Genomic DNA, 22,814 nt, shown 5'->3' on the forward strand with positions numbered 1-22,814 from the left:
AATGAAAACGGATTAAAAGGGAGGTCATTGATGTGTGTTTCAACCTTTCTTTACATTGAAATTGTACATTTTGAGTCTGCACCTGGCTAAAATAGATGGGTGTGAGTTTTGAATGAAGTCCTATGGAGAGTATCATGATCTGCTTCTGTAGTCACAGTGCATGTTGACATGCATGCTTCTTTAGGTGTAATTCAGATTTCCAATGTTGACGGCATTCATACATCCCCAAACCATGTCAGTCCCACTACCATGCTTGACTAGCCAGATGATGCACTTTTCTTGGTTAAAATTCACTTGTTTACCACCACACATGCTTAACACCATCTAAAGCAAATTTGTTTATCTTGGTCTCATCAGACCACACAACATGGTTCCAGTGATCCATATCCTTGGTCTGTTCATCTCTCTTGAGGCCAAGATAAAAAAAAAAATCTTTAGATGGTGTCAAGGATGTGTGGTGGTAAACAGTGAGTTTTACCAAAAAAGTGCACCATCTGGCTTGACACCTCTGATACATATATACTACGTATACATATCCAGGGCCACAGACAGTTGGCCCAGACAAAGTCACGTGAAAGGCCCCCGTCATCAATACACAGTGTAATGGTGGCCAGGACAACTGACCAGGGCTGCGTAGTACATAAGCCTAAGTAGTACTTCACCCCTTTGCGCAGAGCATATGCTATAACATTACTGTCATCAAAATTGTATGGCTACAATATGTCTTCTCTCTGTTATTTAAAGGAGCACTCCTGCCAATTTCAATGTGCTGTTATATTGCTCACGCTACCCTTGACTTGTCAGTACCCGGTGACGCCGCATTTTTTGGCTCAGCCCTTTCCGAGATATGAGCTATTCTAATGGGGGCAACTTTTGTTTACATTTCAAAAAAACATTTTTATTTATTCCCAAAAACAGCAAACAGTGATACCTTTTGGGAAAATATTTGGAGTAGGCAAAAAATGTATACAAAAGTTGCCCTCATTAGAATAGCTCATATCTCGGAAAGGGCTGAGCCAAAAACTGCGGTGTCACCGGGTACTGACAAGTCAAGGGTAGCGTGAGCAATACAACAGCACATTGAAACTGGCAGGAGTGCTCCTTTAAGGCTCACGCTAACTTAGCAATGTTTTAATGATGTAGTTGTATTCACCAAATAGTGAATAGGTCGGGTGCCGAGGCCATCAGGACAAAGAGGTTACGTATGAGGTGCCTCCTTGGCAATACACCAGAAATAGGTCTCACATCATCACTAATAGTCTATGAATACACTAGGCCTAACTATGCACTTTGTTGGCATATAAAATTATTGCGTGTATATAAACGTTTAGCAAAACTTTTAGTGGTATATTGCCTAGGGGCACCTTATACATGGGCTTAAGTTCTACTTAAGGAGTTTTTGGGAAACATAGTCCTGTTTGTTCCCCTCCTCTGCCAGCTTCCTCCCTGTGTATAGCAAACTATTGAGTAGAATCCATGTCTTGTCATATTATATTAAACGCTTTGCTGTTTTTGGAAATTTGCAAGCGCTAATTTGTTGCAGAGGGAATGTGGGCCAGGTGTTCCTCTGACAGCATACTGTGATGTGGTGATTAAGGCATCTCTCTCTGCACTGTGGAACCAGGGAAGACGAGGGAGAAGCGGACAAAAGGGGGTCAGCTGTCCCAGGCCCAGGGAGAGACGGGGGCCCAGAATTGGGTTCTCATTACACTGCTGGGATGCCAACAGGGGGGCCAAAGGGGAAAGATGTCCCAGGCCCAGGGAGAGACGGGGGCCCAGAATTGGGTTCTCATTACACTGCTGGGGTGCCAACGGGGACAGATGTCCTGGGCCCAGGGAGATATGGGGCCCATAATTGGTTCCTCATTACATTGTATCTATTGGGCAGGCGGGCCATTCCAGATGACCTAGACCCAGGCCCGGCCAAAGTTGTCAGTGGCCCTGAATGTAGGCTTATGCATTGAGGGGTGGGGGGCCCTTACAAATGACTTTGTCCCGGGACCAGCCAAAGCTGTCAGTGTCCCTGCGTATACAGTAGATGAACACACCTATGCACCGTGCTGAATATAAATGGCTCGTGATTAATGCATCCCTGTCTAAGACCAGGATAGCATGAATTGAGCTGAGCAAATACTTCACAAATACTAATTTTGTTAAATGTACTCAACGAACATGAACAGGCAGGGCTGGCGCTAGGGATAGGCATACAGGGCAGTGTAGTCAGAGATGGTATCTAAGGAGCGACCCCTCGCGACCATCTCTGGTCTAGTCTTGAGGGGTGCAGTCAGGGCCCCTGACAGCTTTTGCTGGGCCCAGGACTAAGTCATCTGAAAGAGCCCCCACCCAATACATACAGTGTAATGACGACTCAAATTGGCCCCCCTCTCTCCCTGGGTCCGGGGCAACAGACCCCTTTGTCCCCCCTGTCAAGCGAAATAAAACGTTAAACTTAACACTGACCTAAAAAGAAATGGGGGCGCTCGTCTAGGGCACCAAATTGACAAGAACCGGCCCTGAGAACAAAACTGTGCTCTAGGATTGAGTATGTCTGTATTAAAATCATTGTCGTAGAGCAGGGATGTCAAACTCAAATTGACAGAGGGCCAAAATCAAAATATGGAACGAAGTCGCGGGCCGAGCTCAATATTTATTTTTAATATATGGACTACAATCGTGCAGGCACGCATTTAATACTCATAGTTAAATCTCACACACACTGGCACATATTGTGTTGCATAGGAGTGTGAGCTGTGTCATTGGCCTGGGCCCGGTCATACTTCTGAGAAACACCAAATTTCATGTTCAAGTCCTGGTACACTGTACATTGATGATGTATGAGGGCCAACTGTAATACACATTTGAAATGATCTCGCGGGCCAAATAAAATGACTCCGCGGGCCAGATTTGGCCCCCCGGGTCTGAGTTTGACACCCCTGTCGTAGAAGGTATACAGACAGTGGCACATTGATCATATCATCATGACATGGAGTAGTGAAAAGTAAAGTAACTGTATCCTCAGTTGAATGCTGCTTGCAATTTGGACAAGAGAGGATGTCAAATGATGGAAATGTGTTTTTTTCCCATTTGGTTTTACTGTGCGTCACAAATACCACAGAGTAAAATGTTAATACATGAATAAATACATGGGCATATCAATATGTTACCAAGTATATATTTGAAACTATAGCTGTTTCTGTTTCACATTACAGAAATGTTGATCCTTCAAGCATGGAACTCATACAAGCAGGTGTATGAGGCAAGGCCTCACAGCTGCCACTAGAGGGGGCTGTTTACACACACTTCACCACGATCATGAGTCAGGTGAGGTAATACCAGGTCTGAAACTAATCAACTTTATGCTGTATATTATACCAGTAATAGACTTGAACATTCTGCATATTTTACATCTATTTATCAACCATCTCAGTTGATTGAAGTAAATATAGGCCTACAATACAATTTCTAACCAGGACTGTAATAATTGCACAAGGCATTAATAAAACATATATTTCTTCATACATATTTTTAAATTAATATATGTTCATAATTAATTTACAATTATATATTTTATGATCATTTTCCATTCCTTTCATGTAACAAGATACCACTGTACATAAAATGTGCTATGAAAGGCTCTCAGAGCATTAATTGGAAGTGTGAGACATGCATGAAGGAGACAACTCAAGTCAGTGTTTTTAATTCAACCCCATTAAATACTTAGATACAGCTGGATGTTTTGAGTGTACCATCTTTTGGCAGTCAACATAGGTGTTTACACAGAAATTAGGCATATCCAACAAAAATAAATAATTAGGAATAAAATAACTTAAATGAACAAAAATAAACAAACTGCCACAATATTAACTTCATTACAACACAGACAAGACAATCTTCTAGCCCTTCTGGCATTTCATGCTCATATCACATCCAATAACACCACCACCACCATAGACTTTATTCCCCCTAAAGTAAACACACCTTCATGAATGTAACATTTAACCATCAGTGGAACTAAACTGTAAACTTTGACAGTGCAAAACAGGGGTGTTTATATCACAGATAATTACAATAATGAAGTGCACTGTTTTTGACATGTGTCTGCGAAGTGGTGCCCCATGGCAGATGCGACAGGTGTGATGATGAGGACCCATCTCTGGGCGGGAGAGTACCTCCCACCTCCCCTCTCTGATTGGCATCCACAAAGAGAGCAGAGCAAGATGATTCAATGCCGTGCATTTCCTGGCTCCATGTGATGTCAGGTGAACTCCCCTTTAGGAGACCTTCGGTTAGGAGACCTTTGGTTGAGAATAAATGGAGCTCTTTTGGCACTGTAGATGGCGGAAGCGCACAATTTATGCAAGCCGTCACCAAATAACACACAAAGACGCCCCCTTAGGAGACCAAACGTTGAGCACACTCCTTTGCATTGGGTGGGCAGAGCTTGAATCATCTTACTCTACTAAGAAATTCTTTGGCAGTGGCATCCATATTTCACCACTTCCTCACTTTAGCGTCCTCCTTCACCCTCCAGAGCATGAGCTGCATGCAGGCTGTGGCATTTTCCCCTGTGTCGCGACCATCCTCTGTGGGATGAGAGAGAAGAAAAACAGTCATACAAAAGATTGTCACCATTTCCCAAAGTCAAGTGTATAAGCCTTGGTAGTGACTGTGAACCTATGTAGTCACACCCAGTGATTGGATACTCTTTGGTGAACTCTGCGCCAAGGGGGCAGGATTTGGCTGGTTAGCTTCGCCGATTAGCAAGTCGCCATTTTCGAACTTCCGACATTCACTTCGCTCATGATGATTGGTGAGCACGTGAGTTTAGTGTTGGGCGCACAGACCTTTACAGGTCTGTGGTTGGGCACCTCCATGCATCCAATGCCCGTCTTCCATATAGTTTTCTGGTCAGTCATTAACGTGGCACGTAATTGGCTGAGTAAACTGGCGGCGGAAATAACTCCATTTTGGAAGCTGAAAAAAACGTTCAATTTTGGCTGAATTCACTAGCCTAGCATTTCCCATTGAAATGACTGGAGGCGGGGCTTATTCACTCTCTCCAGTTCTTATACTACCTCCATGCTCTGCGCAGTGGTGTAGTCTACGTAGAACGCAGGTATACGGAGTATACCCACTTCCAAATGTTAGGGATTTCAGTATACCCACTTAAAATTGATCCATTATTTAGAATAGCACAAATATAAACAGTATACCCACTTCAAAAAATGCTCAAATATACAGTATACCCACCACAAAAAAGTAGACTACACCACTGACTCTGTGGAGTATCTAATCACTGGGCGTGATTACGAAGCCGGACATGCTTCGAAGGGCGCACACTAGACTTAAGGAAACGGCCTTTGATTCCAGTTCTTTGATAGAGAACTTCTAATCTATAGGCATGAATGGCCATCCGAGTACTTTGCTCGTAAATGTGCATTACGCCCCTTTATGGGTGAAAAACTGAATGTCTCATTAACTTACATGCTACATCGGCTTGTCTAAATGAACACTGTCCATGCTTCAGCCACGGCGGTTTCGCTCTTTTATTTGTGGCGCGTGAACAACTCTAGTCTACAGGTCCGTATCTTTCGTTTATTAAACCCCAACATCACCAATTGACTTGCATGGGTTGTTTTCCCCCACAAATGGGCGTAACGCACATGGAAAACGTCACGCCGTTCATGAGTATGAGAACGAGCACAGGCTGGCGGTCAGGGGTAGTGCTGCCGCTAGTTGGCTATTGCAGGCAAGCGAAAGATGAATGGGTGTCAATAGAGTTTCCTACTACAACCATAATTTATTTAGCTCGTTGTATACATTTTTTGCCCAGAAATAATAATATTCAGTTTGAACGAAGCGAGAACTAATTAGAACACATTTGAGTATTGTTTATTTTTTTTGTGCAACTAGATCATACTGGGTCAACAAGCTCAATTGATGTGGCCAAATCCATAAACATAGGCGGAATACTAGCCAGTACAGGTCAAAATCTTCTGACCTGCTGGAAAAACTAGACACCTGAAAAATGACAATACAGCCTCTTGCATAACACCAGCCAGAGTTCTCATCAGGAATATTTTAGATTTGTGACTGGAAATGGCAGCAGCGATTTAAAGAAAAATCATTTAGCCCTATGGACATTTTCCAATCCATTCATTTTCCACTCGCCCCTGTTCGTCAACTATTGGAAGCTAGGTGGAACTGTGTCTACAATGGGAACCAATGGGAGATTTCCTCATCATAGCTTAGAAGTTCTCTGCTATGCTTCATCTTGGTCTACCATATTGAAAATATTTGGTATTACAGAGTCACAATCAACAAGACACACACTGTGCATTATCATCTATGAAAAACAGGATACGGGAGCACATTGGCTTCACCAAAGGGGCTGGCCTCATCAAAGGGCTTTAGCTGGGCCCACATAAGGTCATTTGAAAGGGCCCTAGCCAATACATACACTGCAATGAGAACCCAGTTCTGGTCACCACCTTTGGGTCTGCCCATTGGTCAGACAGCCCATTAGCCCGACAGCCCATAAGTCAGACAATAAGCTATAGAGGAGCATAACACTCAGGCTACTGGCTACATGCCTTTAATGACAGTTAGGGTTAGGATTTTTTTTTGGTTTGGACATAGTATGTGTGTGGTCGGACTAATGGGCTGTCGGACCAATGAGATATAGCCCCCACCTCTCCCTGGGTGCGGGACATATGACTCCTTTGCCTGGCCACACCCCACCCCACCCCACCCCACCCCACGGCTTCCCTGAGTGAAGGTGAACATACCACCCTCCTGGATGATCTTGCGCAGGTAGTCGGCGGTGAGGTTGTGCAGCTCCAGCTTGTGTGGAGGCCCCAGGCGGTGAGGGAATGAAACGCACGTGTCCACGACCATGCTGTGGAGAAGCTGAAATGGGGGGCACATTACATTACACTTAGCTGATGCTTTTTTTATTCAAAGCAACTTACACTTGTTTTTTTTAAGTACATGGTATTGGTTACAGTGTAAAAAATCTTGAAAAGTCCTTATCCTCAGTTTTTGGCAAAATTCTAATCACACATTTGTGATGGTACTCCTAAAAGGGTTTTGAATGCTTGTACCCACTTACTTTAAGGGCACAGAGGTCCTGGTCCAGCTCGTGGCCGATGAGGATGGTGTCTGCACTGATGAAGGTCATGAGGACCTTCTGGACGTCCTTCAGAGACACGCTGGTGCCCTTGACGTCCTTCTCAGATATGCCAGAGAACCTCACCAAGACAAGACACGGAAACACACTCAACCATTGGCACTGTTCCTGAATACAAGTGATTCACAAATTAACACAATAAATGCTTATATACACGCTGGTACCCTTGACATCCTTCTAAGCTATGCCAGAGAACCTCACCAACACAAGGCATAATGCCTTAGTCACAGCATTCAAATCCTAGACCATGGGTGACACCTCACAAATGTTCTCACATCAAGTTGACAATCACACCATTTATCATTAATTGTCAGGTACAGCATACTATACGTGTGTGATTCAGGGGAATAGGGGGAAGTGGATCGGACGATAGGTTTGATCTATCCATTAGATCCCAAATTTTGACTGCTGAGGCCCCATGAAGTATCCTGAAGGGCCTTAGACTTAGGCACTCTATTGCAAAACACGAATTTCTTATCCACTGATACTTTTCCAAATCAATTTTCCCAAGTCCACTTTCCACACACTTCATACAGCGGCTATTGCAAGGGTATTGCAAGTTCACATCTTGGCCATGACATGTTTGAATAAGTGAAGTCCTGCACACATTGGGTGTTGAAGTATGACATCACTTTGAGACTAGGGAGGTTTTTGTACCTGGTGTTGTAATCGATAACTTCACTTTCAGGCTTGACAAAAGTGTCGTAGATGACCTGCAAGCTGGAGTTGACCACGGTCACCCTTATCAGCTCCAACCCTTGGGTGGTGTAACACTAAGAGAAATAATAACATATTTTCCTGTATTATATCCATCAAAATACAGTCTAAAATACCCACTGACTACATAGAGACAAACTGAAAAGCGTGTATATTTTATTTCTGTTATTTTCAATTTTGATGAGTACAATATGTCATTAAAACTGAATGGAAATCCAATTGATCTCAATAGAAGTTACTGAGTACTTTGTATAGCTGTTGTGTTTGTATGTATTGAGTACTTTCTCACTGAGGATTAACACATGAATTTTGCAACTTGTGGCCGGAGTAATAGTTATTAAAACCCAACCCTTCAAAGCATTGAAACTGCAAGACTGATCCAGAAAACAGCCAATAAAATTTTGCTCAGTATCTGACTACTTGTATTGCCTCATCATGACTGAAGAAACATTTGCTTTGCTTTCAGTAGAAATGTAATGCATTGCAATGCATTGTAGAATTGAATCGAATTGAATCCTACCGAATCGTAATCGTAATCGAATCGTGTGGGCAGTGTCAATGCACACCACTATCTGAAGCATACTTGCCTCTAACAGCGTTGACAATTCTGTGAATCGTGTTAAACTCAATAGGTCTTAATGGATTAAAATAAGGTCTAAATTTAGCTGTTTAAACAGCAAGAGATTGGCTATAGTCATCAAAAAAACAACAGAATGTAATAGAACTCATGGTGTACTTTATATGTCCTGCACGGGTCACAGGCAACACACCCTGGGCCCACAGCACCAGTGACCAAGGACCATCACATGACACATTTCACACAAACATTTGTTTACTGTAGAGGCACTATAATACTTAGCCTGGCTCTCACGCATACCCTTTGTGCATCTTAGTTAAACTTCGTGAGCTCGCACGAGGGCCTGGAAATCTTAGACAAGCCCGAACGCCATCCGATATTTCATGGTCGGTCAAATCAGAATCGCGGGGCGGGATATATACAGTGAGTGGTATAAGTCAGTGGTTGAAGTAGTAGTGATTCAAAAAAAGCCACGTGAATTCTCCAATCAGGTTCAAGCCGTTTTGAACACACCCGCGTCTTTCCAGAGCTAAGCGATTGTCAATGTTGGTATATGGTTGGTAACAAGCATTGTGTGAGGACCAGGTTATATAATATATCACATAGCAAAGAGAGATATTCCTTTCTTCCCCAGGTTATATAATACTTAGAATTACATTAGAATGAATGATGGAATTACGATTTGAATACATGTAAATTCAAGTGCAGATGGAACAATTAGGAGGAGAAAATGCCGACTGATGCTGGGACATCCTTACCATCTCACAGTCTATGGCATACATCCCTGGGCAGCATGGCACATCTGATGGTGTAGGGCGCGTACTGACAAATCCAGAAAGGCTGCAGGTATCATGGACGTGAAGCTGTCAATCACATTACATACACACTTATTATTCACAGATTCTTCACAGGCCTTAGGGCATTTGTTCATTTTTAAATTATGTATGCGCTATGCAATTATTTGGATACATCATTGTCATTCAAACTGAGTCACATTTCGTGATAACTACATAAACAAAAATGTGTGCAATATTTTGGAATAATTGCGAACGACAGACAGACAGACAGACAGAGAGAGCGAGAGAGAGAGAAGGAACCAGAGAGCGAGCGAGCGAGCGAGCGAGCGAGCGAGCGAGCGAGAGAGAGAGAGAGAGAGAGAGAGAGAGAGAGAGAGAGAGAGAGAGAGAGAGAGAGAGAGAGAGAGAGACCAGGGAGAGCGAGAGAGAGCGCAAGAGAGAGAGAGAGAGAGAGAGAGAGAGAGAGAGAGAGAGAGAGAGAGAGAGAGAGAGAGAGCGCAAGAGAGAGAGAGAGAGCGCAAGAGAGAGAGAGAGAGAGCGCAAGAGAGAGAGAGAGAAAGAGAGAGCACGAGAGAGCGAGCGAGCGAGAGCGAAGGAACCAGAGAGCAAGCGAGAGCGAGAGAGAGAGAAAGAGAAAAAGAGAGCGCGGCACAGCAGAGACACAGCAGAGCAGCAACCTTGAAGACTTGGCATCCAGCGGTGCCCACCGCCCCCTCACAGCAGCTGTAGCGCGTCTCCACTCCGCCTGGCACTGACAACAAACACCAAGGCAGCAACATCAGACGACCCATATACCGTACAGCACTGCACAGGGCCTACGGCGAGGTAAGGGGAGTTCATATGGATACAGCAGCACAGCTCATACACAACAGCCAGTTCAATAAGGTGAGCTCATTTGTAGAGCACATTTTGTATACACAAAGGTAGTTCAATAGGGCCACTTTGTTTGTGTAGCACGTTATACACAAAACCAGTTCCATAAAGCAAGCTCATTCTTATACACTACACGAATTCTTGTACACATTTGATTTTTGTAACATCTCATACACAGGCAATTCAGTTTTTAAGGAAAAAAATTAATACATGAAATATACAGTAGAAATATCAATTTGGGTATGGTAAGACAAGGCTGTTCAATATTCAAATGCAAGCAGACACACACAGCTTACCCTTGTTCTCCACGACCCTTCCGTGGTGGTAGGTGCACTCCTCTGTGCGGGTGTGTTTACCTGCCTGGTTGACATTGAATGTTGATCCACAGCGACAGCAAATCCTTTTAAGTTCTGTACAAAAGCACACCACAATACACACATGGGGCCCTTCTCAAAACCTAGGACGGTGCACTTCCAAGTGTATCAGCCTAATTAGTCACACCCAGTGATTGGATACTCCTTATTAGTCACACCTAGTGATTGGATATTCCGTAGAGTTCACCAAAGAGTATCCAATCAGTGGGCGTAACTAATTAGGCTGATACACTTGGAAGTGCACTGTGCTAGGTTTTGAGAAAAGCCCATTGACTCCTTTACACGGCACAAACTATAACACTTAATAATAACTACTCAGGAAGCACTGTACAGGTCCTTCTCAAATAATTAGCATAGTGTTAATAAAGTTCATTTTTCCCCATAATGTAATGATAAAAAAATAAACTTTCATATGTTTTACATTCATTGCACACCAACTGAAATATTTCAGGTCTTGTTTTGTTTTAATATTGATGATTTTGGCATACAGCTCATGAAAACCCAATATTCATATCTCACAAAATTAGCATATCATGAAAAGGTTGTCTAAACAAGCTATTAACCTCATTATCTGAATTAATCAATTAACTCTAAACACTGGTAAAAGCTTCCTGAGGCTTTAAAAAGGCTCAGCCTTGTTCATTACTCAACCGCAGTCATGGGTTAGACTGCTGACCTGACTGTGTTTAACATTGAAGTCAATGGCAGTGGCATTGCATGAGGGTTATGAAAGCCCAGATATCATTGATGCTTAGCTGCCAGCTGTTTTTTGTTCTTTGATCTGGTGACCCACACTTCCCTCTTCATTATACTCCATAGATTTCCATACCAAGTTTTTCTATTTTTGTTACAAATTTAATTCTAATTTCCCAAAATGAAACCCCATTGAAAGTCAATGGAATGTTTTGTCTGGCAATTAGAATTATATTTGTAACAGTACAGTTGGTGTGCAATGAATGTAAAACATATGAAAGTTTATTTTTTATCATTACATTATGGGGAAAAATGAACTTTAACACAATATGCTAATTATTTGAGAAGGACCTGTATGTCACTGTGTTTGAAGTACGATTCACTTCATTTAAGTGTCAGAAGGAATATCTGTTTAGTTGTCATTTATTCCTCATTGGTTGCAAGTAGCTGCTTGCATAGAGTACAAGACCTTGAATCTCACCTACAAAGTTACTGTTGACTTGAGTATTTCAAGGTCTGCTTCTGCTTGTCTGAAGCAAGATGTTCTATCCAGTGTGTTGCAATCCTCAAACATGAACAGTTTAAAGGTGCACCGTGTAGTAGGATGGTGGCCAGAGTAGGTAGGCAACTATGTAGCTCATTGAAACTGTGTTGTCCAGTAGAGTAGAGTAGAGCATCATTATCTACTGGCAAATTTGATCTCTTCATGAATATTACAAACTGAAAAATGAGAAAAGGTCGCACCATGCATAGGTTTCATTGTTATTACTTTGTGCACACTGAGGAAGGCAGAACGCCGAAACGAGTCAGTGTAATAATAAAGAAACCTATGCAGGGTGCGACCTTTTCTCATTTTTCAGTTTTACATTATTTTGGTCAGCACTCTTAAAAGAAGAACAAATTGTTGGGTGAAGCCTGCTCCAACCTTTATGAACTTTTATAAATATTACAATGTAATAAACTAATATTTACTACCCTGACCAAAGTACAGTACGTTTCGCAGCTAAAAATTCAAAATGGTAGCCTATGAAGAAGATCCCCTTTTCATGTATGAAAAATTTGATTTTCCCAGTTATAATGAATACTTAGAATTTGATGGTGGTGGTACGTGTTGATGAAAAAGGTAACATTAGTGAATGGAAAGCATGAATTCTGGATTTAAACAATGAAACATATTACACAGTGCACCTTTAAAGAAGACCCAAAGGGGTCTAGAGCGCCCAGGAGACTGCAGATAATAGTACTCAGGTGCTCATCTGTACCAGCCGAAGTCAAAATCCAAAAAAATAAAGGAAAGGGAGGCAGAGGCACTCAGATTTTAGGAAAAAAATGATTTGTAAACAATCCTAATACAAATACACGCCATGGCAATATGAACCATCCATATTTTTTTAAATAAAATCCTCTGCTAAGTGTAATGCAACATCCCTTCAATGATTGTAACATTAGAACTTGTGAAGTGTGAATTTACCATCATTCAGAGTCTTCTTGACCTCTCCGTACTGCACAGCACATCCGGCCTGGTTGGGGTGCTGCAGTGGGTAGTTGTTTTTGCTCAAGACCTCATCAGACAGGACGTGCTCCTTCAAACTCTCATAAAGAGCAGGATCTCCTGTAGGAAAGAGAGAACAAGAAAGTGGCGCCACTCCATTGTAAACGATTAACATTTATTCAAATGCTTTTTTTCATACTCTTCAAAAGAATCAATCTGCCAGAAAACCATAATGGCAAGACATTAAAAGGATTGCGATGTTATCGCTTGTTAAATTGAACTCCTTAGATGATCTCGAAAGAATGACGCACGGATGGTTTTCAACGACACCATAACTAACGCAATCAGTCTGGATATAGTGTGATACCAACTGATGAAATGTTCAAATGTGCTTTAACCCATAATAGCCTGGAGACATATACGCTGCATTCAGGTTCTTGAGATTTGAGGAATTTTATTAAAAATGTGGGTATGTTAGAACTCAATGAACGCATTCTAATGCAAAATGAGGGTCCTAGCTTTTAAATGCAACTTATGTCATGTTTGTATGTCCTCTGGAGGTTGAGATATTTAGGATTTAATAGGCAGAGGGCACCCTTTCCCAAAAAGGGCTTAGGCTAAAATGGGTTAAAAGAGATGTGGTCGTTAAAATATGCGGTGTCATTCAACAGTGTGTCAATATGCAGTAATAGCCATTTAAATGACAATCTGAAAATAGTCTTTGGTTCAACACCTGCTCCATGTAGCGAACTGGACTTGAGTGAAATGTGGCCTTTGGATTCCTTTATAGCCACGCTAGTTCCATCTCCATCTGCAAAAAAGATAAAACAAAACAAACAAAACAAAACAAAAAACAAACAAAAACACTGCATTTTCAGACACGAACCGCAGATTATGAATGCAACAAGCACATATGGAAATAGTTGGTGAAGCAAGTAAAAGTCTGAATGCGGTAATATCTTGGAAAATAAGTACACAGTTTAGACTGGTGCACAGTGTTGAATACATTCAGCTTTATGAAGCAAGAAATAAATCTTTTAATTCCCATTACATCTTTCATATCAATATTCTGCCTTTACGAAAAAAAAAGGCACAGAGAAGGAGAAAGAGGAGGGCGAAAAATGTGGTAAAATGAATCCTAATGCCAGTCCAAGATAAGATGCTAAGATGACAGATGGCCAGACTAGACAAGGTATTGAGCCAATATGATCTGACTGCACACCCTTAGGCAAGCAATGGAGAGTTTAAGCAAAATGTACGCGTTGGCATTGTCATAAGAACAAGTTGCTGCTTCTCAAAGCTGTTTACTGTACTCGACTCTCCAAATAACGTACATGGTTCAGTTGAGTAACTCCAGTGTCCAGCACTACGTTTACATGATGCATTTAATTCCGAATTAAATAGTTCCGTCAAGTTTACTTTCATCTTTCCTTTAATTCCGAATTAAGAGGCGCTTACATGACGCTTTCAAAGCGGAATTAAGCTTTATTCAGAATTAAAGTCAGTTAATTCCTGATTAAATGTCTCATTTAAACGTAGCAATTGCATGACAGACTAAACTTATAGCACATATGCGCATACGTTCATACATAAGGAAGATCAAAAATCTGATTTATTGCAAGTGATGGGATGTGTAAAGTAAAGTTGTGGTGCACACATCCAAGATGCAGGTGCAGGATAAAAAAGGTCAAAACTATGAACAAAAATATGAATGTCCGCACACTGCCCCCGGTGCTTTTTTAATTAATCACTCTAATCACTAGTGATTAGCTTGAAAGCGTTCACTTGAAAAATAAAAAAGCACCGGGAGCAGTGTGCGGACATTCATATTTTTGTTCAAAGTTATGGGATGTGGCCAAACCTGACCTGTACTGGAAGTGGTACTTTGATTCCTCAGCCTCTTCAGGGCGTTCACGGCTACACTCAGGTACTTTAACCTGTTGATGCTGCGGTCATACACAGACTTCTCCTCGATTAGAGCCTGTTACAAATGCCAAAGCAAAACAAGCCAGCACTTACATGTCAAGAGTTCAGATACAAAAGTCATTACAAATGTACATTTCAGTTTTAAATAGTATTTTCTCCAAGTGATAGCTGATTTTTAGGTTTACTGAATTTATAGAAATACTTCCACTTAATCACAAATGCATTTAAATGGCTTTACATCTCAACTCTCTCTGTTTGCAAATGAAGGTATAAGAAAGCAGTACAAGGCCTCCAAGTTAAGACTGCATATTATATACGGCGTACCTTTTCAAATGCTTCTGGCACAGAGGTAGAGGTTTTCAAAAACTCCTCCACAAACATGTTGACGTAGCGCTGTCTTACATTGTGAGGAACTTTCACCTCCACTTCACTCTTCACTTTGGCCTTGCGTTTGGTTGGCATTGGCTGCACAACGACAGTCGCAAAGGTAGAGAATAATATGAACCGCAGAAAGACCAACTGTGCAGAGGAACACAATGGGTTGCTGCTTTCAAATGTCAAGTGACCATAACGGAATAAAGGCCTTTTATACTTTCCTGGACATCAAGGTTGCTCTTCTCTTAACCCTTACGGCAACATTTAAATAAATCAAAGTCCAAAAACCAAAGTCTGTAGAGTAGCTAGCACAGTGTTAAAATGTAGTGTTAATTTAACACTTTACTCATGGACCAAACACACCACAGAGGATGTTAAATTGACTAAGCGTTGAAGTAACACTGCACATTTCACTGTGTGGCTCTTCAAAGGTGCACTGTGTAGGATGGTGGCCAGAGTAGGTATTACAACCACGCTGTTGATTGAAACTGTGCCATCTACTGCCAAATTTGATTTACTAAATAATAAACTAATATTTACTAGTATGACAAAAGTATAGCAAGTTTTGCCGCTAAAAAAATATTTTTGGGAATTCAAAATGGCAGACATGGAGAATATCCACCTTTTCATGCATGAAAAGTGCAATTTTCCTAGCCATAATGAATACTAAGAATTTCATGGTGGTGGTAAGAAGTATTTGTGAAAAAGGCGACAGTTGTGAATGAAATGGGCAGCATGTATTCTGGAAAGAAACAGCTAGAACTTTAAAGTGTTTAGTGTGTGGACTTGTCTTACTTTGGGTTGTGTGAGCAGGAGGGGCTGGGGCAGTGCTGCTGCAGGCTGCTGTGGGGGGCACAGCAGCGGCACGATGACGGGAACGGCCGAGTGGCTCTGGGGTAGAATGAAGTGCGCATTCGGCGGCAGTTGGAAAGCTCCGACCGCTACGGGAAGGCGAGGGGAAAAAAGCACACCGGTTACCATGAGGACTCTAAATGAACTTGTTTCATCACCAGTCAAAAGGGCAAAATGTTAATCTTACTAACCAAACACACACTCATTAATGGGTCAAAGTCAGTCTTTTCTACCAGAAAACTGAAATTCACCAGCATTTGGCCGGTTGTTTGGTGTTAATTTAGAGCCCTGGTTACCATAGTATACACTTTGAGCCTTGTGGTACTTAAGGCCTACAGCAGGGATTTTCAACCGCTTCTGGCCCCACGGACTGCGATTCAAAGAGCAGTTAGTACGCGGCCCACTTCATTTGCGCATGTACGTATAATTGTGGGGGTAACACTGCATAGCAAGCCACAAACCACCAGCAATAATGCCGTGGACCATCAGCGGGTTGAAAATACCTGGTCTACTGGAAGGAGAAAACATGTCTGGCAAAAGTCCCATTATGATTTTGACACTTGGGCTATCCGTTCAACTCCCTACAGCCACTTGTCCACAACTGCCCTTACATGGTACAGTACTATACATGCCTGCCTACCATGTACTGGGGCAGGGTTGGGGTGCAGAGTACGCTGGGTGTATTTAGTGACGTGTGCAATAGGGACGTGTGCAACAGGGACGTGTGCAACAGGGGCTGGACACTGTGGCTGGACCCGTCTGACAACTGTAGTGGTGGTGGGGAACACAGGCATCTGGAGCTGAGGCTGCTGCTGCTGCTGGTGCTGGTGCTGGTGCTGCTGCTGCTGCTCTCGTGCAGCCATTGGTCCTCTCACAGCTATTGGTAGGCCAAAACGAGCCGGTTCCCCTTGAAATGGTATGAAGACCTGAGTTCTAGGTTTTACAGCTACCTGTTAAAAAACACCAAGAGAACAGATAAAGACAACAATATGAACAGACAGAGGCAAAAACAGACTGTAGTTACTACTTTTTTGGAGACATTAAACTTCACTCAAGTTCAATGAGGTACAGTAGGCTACCTGAATGGCTAAAAAGAAGAGAAGACATAATTCTCCCCCACCCCCCCCGCCACAAAAACCACAAAAGGACAGAAACAAACTCAGGAAAGGAAACCTGTAAAACAATGTAACCATGGCTTTTATGGGCTACCGTCAAGAGAGAAAGGCACATTTTAACTTCAAACTCAGCAAAAGTCTACCGCAGTACAGAGAGCAAGACTTTCACTTTCCTCAGGCTTTGGTTTGTGGGCAACCCTATTCCTCTGGCCTTTTTCCATTCCGTCCATGTTTGCCTTCACGCCTGCCTCAGCAATTTTAGCTGCTTCAGCGGTTTCATCGGCAACCTAAAGCAAGACAGAGAAACGGACACCATCATCAGTTTGTTTTTCTTCCTTTCCTTTTGACATAGCTGTTCATATTTTGAACCACAGGGTTTCCTCCCAGTTTACTGTTACATAACATTACATTGTAACATTAAACATTGATATTGACCAAAGTGACATACGAGGAGGACATGTTATGGAGGATATGTTATTGTTATGATGGTCACCTTGACAACAAAACACCTAACCACCTTGACTAGGTCCCCTAAAAAGATTCTGAAAAATGATTTGTGTTTATGGTATGTAACTTCTAATGATGCTTCACCAAAACATGTATACTTATAGGGGGGTTCACATCATATTTCATGCCACACTGCACAACATTGCCTTTCCAATGATGATAATCACATGCCTTTGATCAGGGCCGCTGCTGAGGTTTGGGAGGCCCTAATCATAATTGGTCAGGAGCCTCCCCACCCTCATAATGAACAAATAACAATACTCTACCAACTTATAAATATATGTTTTGTAATGAAATTCAATATTTTTTCATGACGTTTTGAAGTCAATCTCAATTTAAGAGGCCCCAGTTTTGGGGGGCAAAGTGGTTGGTGGGTCACTGGTTGGTGCCCCAAAGCACTCTGCGTACTCTGCTTATGTCTAGCAGCGGACCTGTCTTTGACACTTGCTGACCCCCGACCACTTCGACAAACAAACTTTTAGCTTGAAACACTGCACATCTGTTAAAGAAAATATTCTTTTCAATCACTTACTGCTGGGGAATTGTGCACGATCGAGTCGTTCTTCTCGTCCTCCGCTTTTCCCTCCATAAAGATTCTATAGCACTCCTCCATGGGATCACTTTCAGACAAATCAAAGTCTGAGTAATTGAGCTCGTCATCCTCAGACTCTGAGGAAATCACAATGGCCTCGCCATTTTTGCCCACCATTCCTTTGGGTATCGTAACGGATGCTGCTGGTTGTGTGTAGGATGCAAGAGTGGCTTGTTGAACAAGGTTGTGGGCCCCAATAGTGGAGTGGACCGATGGATTTTGCGCCATCAGAAATTGGTGTTGGCCTGACGGTATACGTGCCTGTGCATTTGCGTTTCCCTGGGGACGCACAAGACATTGCCCGCCTCCAGGGTTTGACACCAGCCTTGCATCTGTATGTTGTTGGGGGCGCAATAGACACTGCTGCTCTCCTCCAGGGTTTGACCCCAGCCTTGCCTCTGTATGCTGTTGGGGGCGCAATAGACAATGCTGCCCTCCTCCAGGGTTTGACCCCAGCCTTGCATCTGTATGCTGTTGGGGGCGCAATAGACACTGGCCCGCTCCCACCCCCACCCCACTGCCCCGCCCAGTCACCACCGACCGTGGCACCGGCTTAGATACCTGTACATGCATCCCATTTGGAACATGCTGCGCCGATGTCCAGCCTGCGTTTGGCACACCGTAAACCCCCTGATCACTGCGGGGTGGTGCTGGCGTCACTGGAGGCAGAGAGGAGGCGATTTTGGGGATGGGAAGTGGCAGGTGTCCCTCGGGATTTATAATGTGTTGCGTGCGGCTCTGAAGCATAGTAGAAGTAGTGGCGAATTTGTCACTTTCGCTGGATACCCCCAACGCCATCTCCAGGCTGGCTATCTGCACCTTTAACTCCTGATAGCCACTGCATAACTCCAGGTCCTCTCCCTGACAAACGGCATCTGGGTTGTTCCCATTCATTTTCTGAATGGGCACGGTCAAACCGATGCCGCCAGCTGTTGCACACTCATTCTCAAACTCGTCAAAAGAAGCACACAGGCTTTCCAGAACATTAAAAAAGTCAGTCTTCTCATCATCGTCCAGCTGAGCCGTTAAAGCGCTGTGCTCACCGGCTGTTGCTGCCACGCCAACATCTGGTGGTAGGCCTATTGTTAATCGTTGTTGTGCCTGGTGGTGTTGAACTGGTGGTGCTGGAGAAACCATTTTGATTTGGTCCTTTTCGAAACACTGAAGTGCTTTCCCACTTCCAGTTTTTGCCGCATTTACCTGTACACCTTTTGCAGGAGGCATATGTATCTGTTGTGGTTTCGTCTGCTCTCCTCCATATCCAATAATGGGGGGATCTACACTTTTTGCATGTGGTGGTCCACTGATCTGCATTGGCTTTGTGTGCACTCTCGCACTTCCAATGTCTGCCGCCCCACCTACACCTTCAGCGGGAGGTTCTATGAGCTGCAGGTGCTTCGTCTGTGCTTCTGTCCTTCTAATGTTTGCCCCTTCTTCACTTTTTGGAGGAGGCACATCCGACTGCGGTGGCTTTGGAGGCACTCTCCCATTTCCAGTGTAGGACTCTTCCTCACTTCTTGAAGGTGGCACGTGGATTCGCTGTGGTTTTGTCTGAGACACAATATTTCCAGCAATATCATGACATCGTTGTGCTTTGCTGATGAGTTTTTGTGGAGATTCAGTTAAAGCCCTTTCAGTGGATGTTTGGGTTTGTTCTGCTTGCTTGTTATCTTGTGGTTCTTCCTCTACACTTGGAACATCAATAACAAGTGGTTCATCTTCTGAGTCATCCACATTTTGATTATTTTTTGATACTTTACTACTTGTTCGACTATTTTCTTTTTCAGGTTTTGCAGGAGCACTGTCTTTGCATGGCCTGGCACCACTGGACATTAGGCCAGATACAAAATTAGAACAGGGATCATACTCCAAATCAGTCCGTGGTTTTGATTTTCCCACAACATACTTATTGTTTGAGATTTTTTTATTCGCAGTAGTCTTATTTTTACTTTTAGAAACAGAGGAAGACATCAGAGACTGCTCCTTCTTCTCTGTGCCTATTGTCCTGTAGTAGGAAAGTTTTCTTTGCTGTTCTTCAACCTCACACTTGGCTGATTCAATCTGTTCGTTAATCTTCTGAAGTTCCAGCAAACAGACTTCATTGTTATTTCCAGTGCTTGGAGTTTCAGTGGAAATTGTCGGGTGTCTTTCATAACCTAAATTAACAAAATATTTTAAATGTAAATTTTACTATTTAAACCTCCTGTTATCCTCAGATTTATGTTACATCCGTGATCCTTGGGGTCATTTTGACCCCAGCCACTTAAATGTCTACAAAATCAGTAGAAGCAAAAACTTTTGCACCGGTTCATGCCTTAGATATTTACTGTTGCTCTGTTGGGGACATAAAAAGCCCATTACATAAGTCCTAGCACCCCCACACACAGCCCACACACAAAAAAAACGAATGCATGACTAGGCGAAAATGTGCAACAACTGCCCAAAAGTTGCCTTGAATTAGTTTTGGCCCTGGTCCACATCATACATATTGTTAGTTATCAGAGCCCTAAATAAAGCAAAATGATCTGTTCTAAATATCTTATGTTCATGTATTTTACATTGTCTAAACAGATTGGAACATGTATTTGCAAAATATTGATGTTCCATTTATAATTTGGGGTCACATTGACCCCAAGGAACACAGATGTAACCAAAACGTGTACAGTACTTAGGGGAAACATTTTTCTGGAAATTTCACTTTTTTCACATTGACCCCATATATTTAGTAAAAGTCATCAAAGATGAAGCAAAATAATTATGTACTTCATGTAGGCCTATTTTCAGACGTTAAACATTGAATGGGGTCAAATAGACCCCAAGGATAACAGGAGGGTTAATAAAAACGAGGCAAGTAGCGATAAATAATCTGGTTCAAAAGGTCACAAGATCTACATTGGCTTACCTCGTGGGGACACGCTGCCTGCACGTTCCACATGGTGGAATTTGCAAAACGGCCGATGACATTGTCCGCGCGCATAAAACGGACAATTGAACTCGGAAAGTAGAGCGGTAGAGGGAAACATCACCACTAAACAATACGTGACCCCGTAAATCAGTGTAAAATGTAGGCCTATCCTAATTTACACATATGTCTGCCAAGTGTTCATTGACGGCGGTGTGCGTTTTGATCAAAGTGGCGAATTGACTCGTGGAAGGAAATGCGGAGGAAGTCGTGAAGCAATCGACGAGACGCACCACCACCTGGGCCATGGTTGATGGAACTGGCGCGCGCACCTGTTATTAATCATTGCAGGTAGGCTAATCAATTAGCTCGTTGTCATTTTGACAGTCTGCACTACGATTTACGACAGGCCAGGCTACACCACATGTGAAACAAACCAGTAACCTAAATAGGGTGCCATGCAATGGCTAGTAGGCTATTTATAAGATATGGGCTTGGAAAGTCACAAATGAACAATAGGCTAACTGAAATATCAACAGTTGCCAATTGCATTACACGAATAAAACATAACATCTGACATACAAAAGCCCAGAGAAGTAAGCGTATGGAAACCTTTTTGAAATTGCGTTTAATTAATGATGATTGTTGCTGATTTCAATTTGCACAGTTCCATAACGTTAATATCAGTTCAAAAGCCAAAATATTTTCGTGTGACGTGAAATAGAACATCCCACTAACACACTTATTGTTAAAGTGTTAATTAATGTGTGAGCGAAAGCATCTCTTAGAAATGTATCAATCAATCAATCAATCAATCAATCAATCGAAATATTTATATAGCACATTATCATACATGCATGTCAAACAATGTGCTTAAGAATAGAGAAAAGAGAAAAAAACGATATTGTGTTATAGACAGTGTGTAATTATCATCAACTATTATAGAAAACAATGTGTCCTATAGTGAAGGATTGTAGCCACATGTGGCTTCTTTACACCAGCTGGTTTGTTAGGTCTGGCCCAAGGACATTTCAGATAAAGTTGAGGGTCCACGAGCCCATAGCATGATCATAATAGCACCACCTACAACTTTCTTACCACTACCAGAGGGTCTATGTAAACCCACTGTGCCACTACCTTATCAAGCACCTCTGCCGGAATGAGTCAGCTTTGCCACAGCTGTGGCACAACCAAACCACCAGAGGGCATCCCATCCCTTAGATACAGCCCGGCTGTACAGGTATATGAACATTACATTTCATTCCATTACTCCTACCTTTCTGAAAGGAAACTTGCAGTTATTTACAGGTATTGGTTACTATCAGGGCCGGTTCTAGGCAATTTGGTGCCCTAGGCAAGCACCGATCTTTCCTTTTTGTGGAATTTGACATTGGCATCTGTAAACATGGTGCCATACATCTGATTGAGCACAGCTGATCTAGTACCATGTATACAGCTCCAGGCCTTTTTATTAGAATACCATGAAAAAGTTGATTTATTTCCATAATTCCATCAATAATGTTAATCTGTCATGGATTGCAGATGCATGGCCCAGTTTTTTAACTATTCCAATCATTATTTTTTTTTCTTTTTATATACGTTGGCCTTCCAGCTCAAAAAACCCATGAATTGGGGAATTCGCATTATTAGAATATTGTTTCTAAAATCACATTTTTCTTCATAAAAATTCAGGTCACATTAAATCAGTTGAAATTTGGTACTTTCTACATAACATGCAATGGTCAATACTTGGTTAGGACATTCTCTGTCTTCATAATGGCCATGATGCGTTTAACATTGAAGTCAAAGGCAAAAACAGTGCATGGGAGTTAT

General features: G+C 42.4%; 1 protein-coding gene across 1 annotated transcript; it reads right to left on the reverse strand.

Moving 5' to 3' along the window:
• Positions 1-3,681: 3,681 nt before the first annotated feature.
• Positions 3,682-21,259, reverse strand: LOC134439948 (RNA exonuclease 1 homolog). Its single transcript, XM_063189876.1, has 15 exons — positions 20,982-21,259; positions 18,020-20,235; positions 17,150-17,267; positions 15,809-15,954; positions 14,963-15,103; positions 14,579-14,693; positions 13,446-13,523; positions 12,692-12,832; positions 10,450-10,563; positions 9,958-10,031; positions 9,242-9,346; positions 7,847-7,962; positions 7,112-7,250; positions 6,789-6,909; positions 3,682-4,583 (listed from the first exon to the last, which is right to left on the reverse strand). Exons 1-15 carry the CDS (start codon positions 21,100-21,102, stop codon positions 4,492-4,494), a joined length of 3,837 nt encoding a protein of 1,278 aa, XP_063045946.1. The 5' UTR covers positions 21,103-21,259; the 3' UTR covers positions 3,682-4,491.
• Between the last annotated feature and the right edge of the window lie 1,555 nt (positions 21,260-22,814).

The sequence above is a fragment of the Engraulis encrasicolus genome, chromosome 23 (genome assembly GCF_034702125.1).
Source record: "Engraulis encrasicolus isolate BLACKSEA-1 chromosome 23, IST_EnEncr_1.0, whole genome shotgun sequence".
NCBI lineage: Eukaryota > Metazoa > Chordata > Actinopteri > Clupeiformes > Engraulidae > Engraulis > Engraulis encrasicolus.

Excerpts from the sequence above, each read along its gene's own strand:
- LOC134439948 (XM_063189876.1), bottom strand. The coding sequence starts at position 21,102 with ATGTTTCCCTCTACCGCTCTACTTTCCGAGTTCAATTGTCCGTTTTAT. Across the intron at positions 17,268-18,019 it reads TCGTGCACAATTCCCCAGCA|GTTGCCGATGAAACCGCTGA; the intron begins GTAAGTGATTGA and ends GTCTTGCTTTAG. Across the intron at positions 7,251-7,846 it reads GTTATCGATTACAACACCAG|GTTCTCTGGCATATCTGAGA; the intron begins GTACAAAAACCT and ends TGTCTTGGTGAG.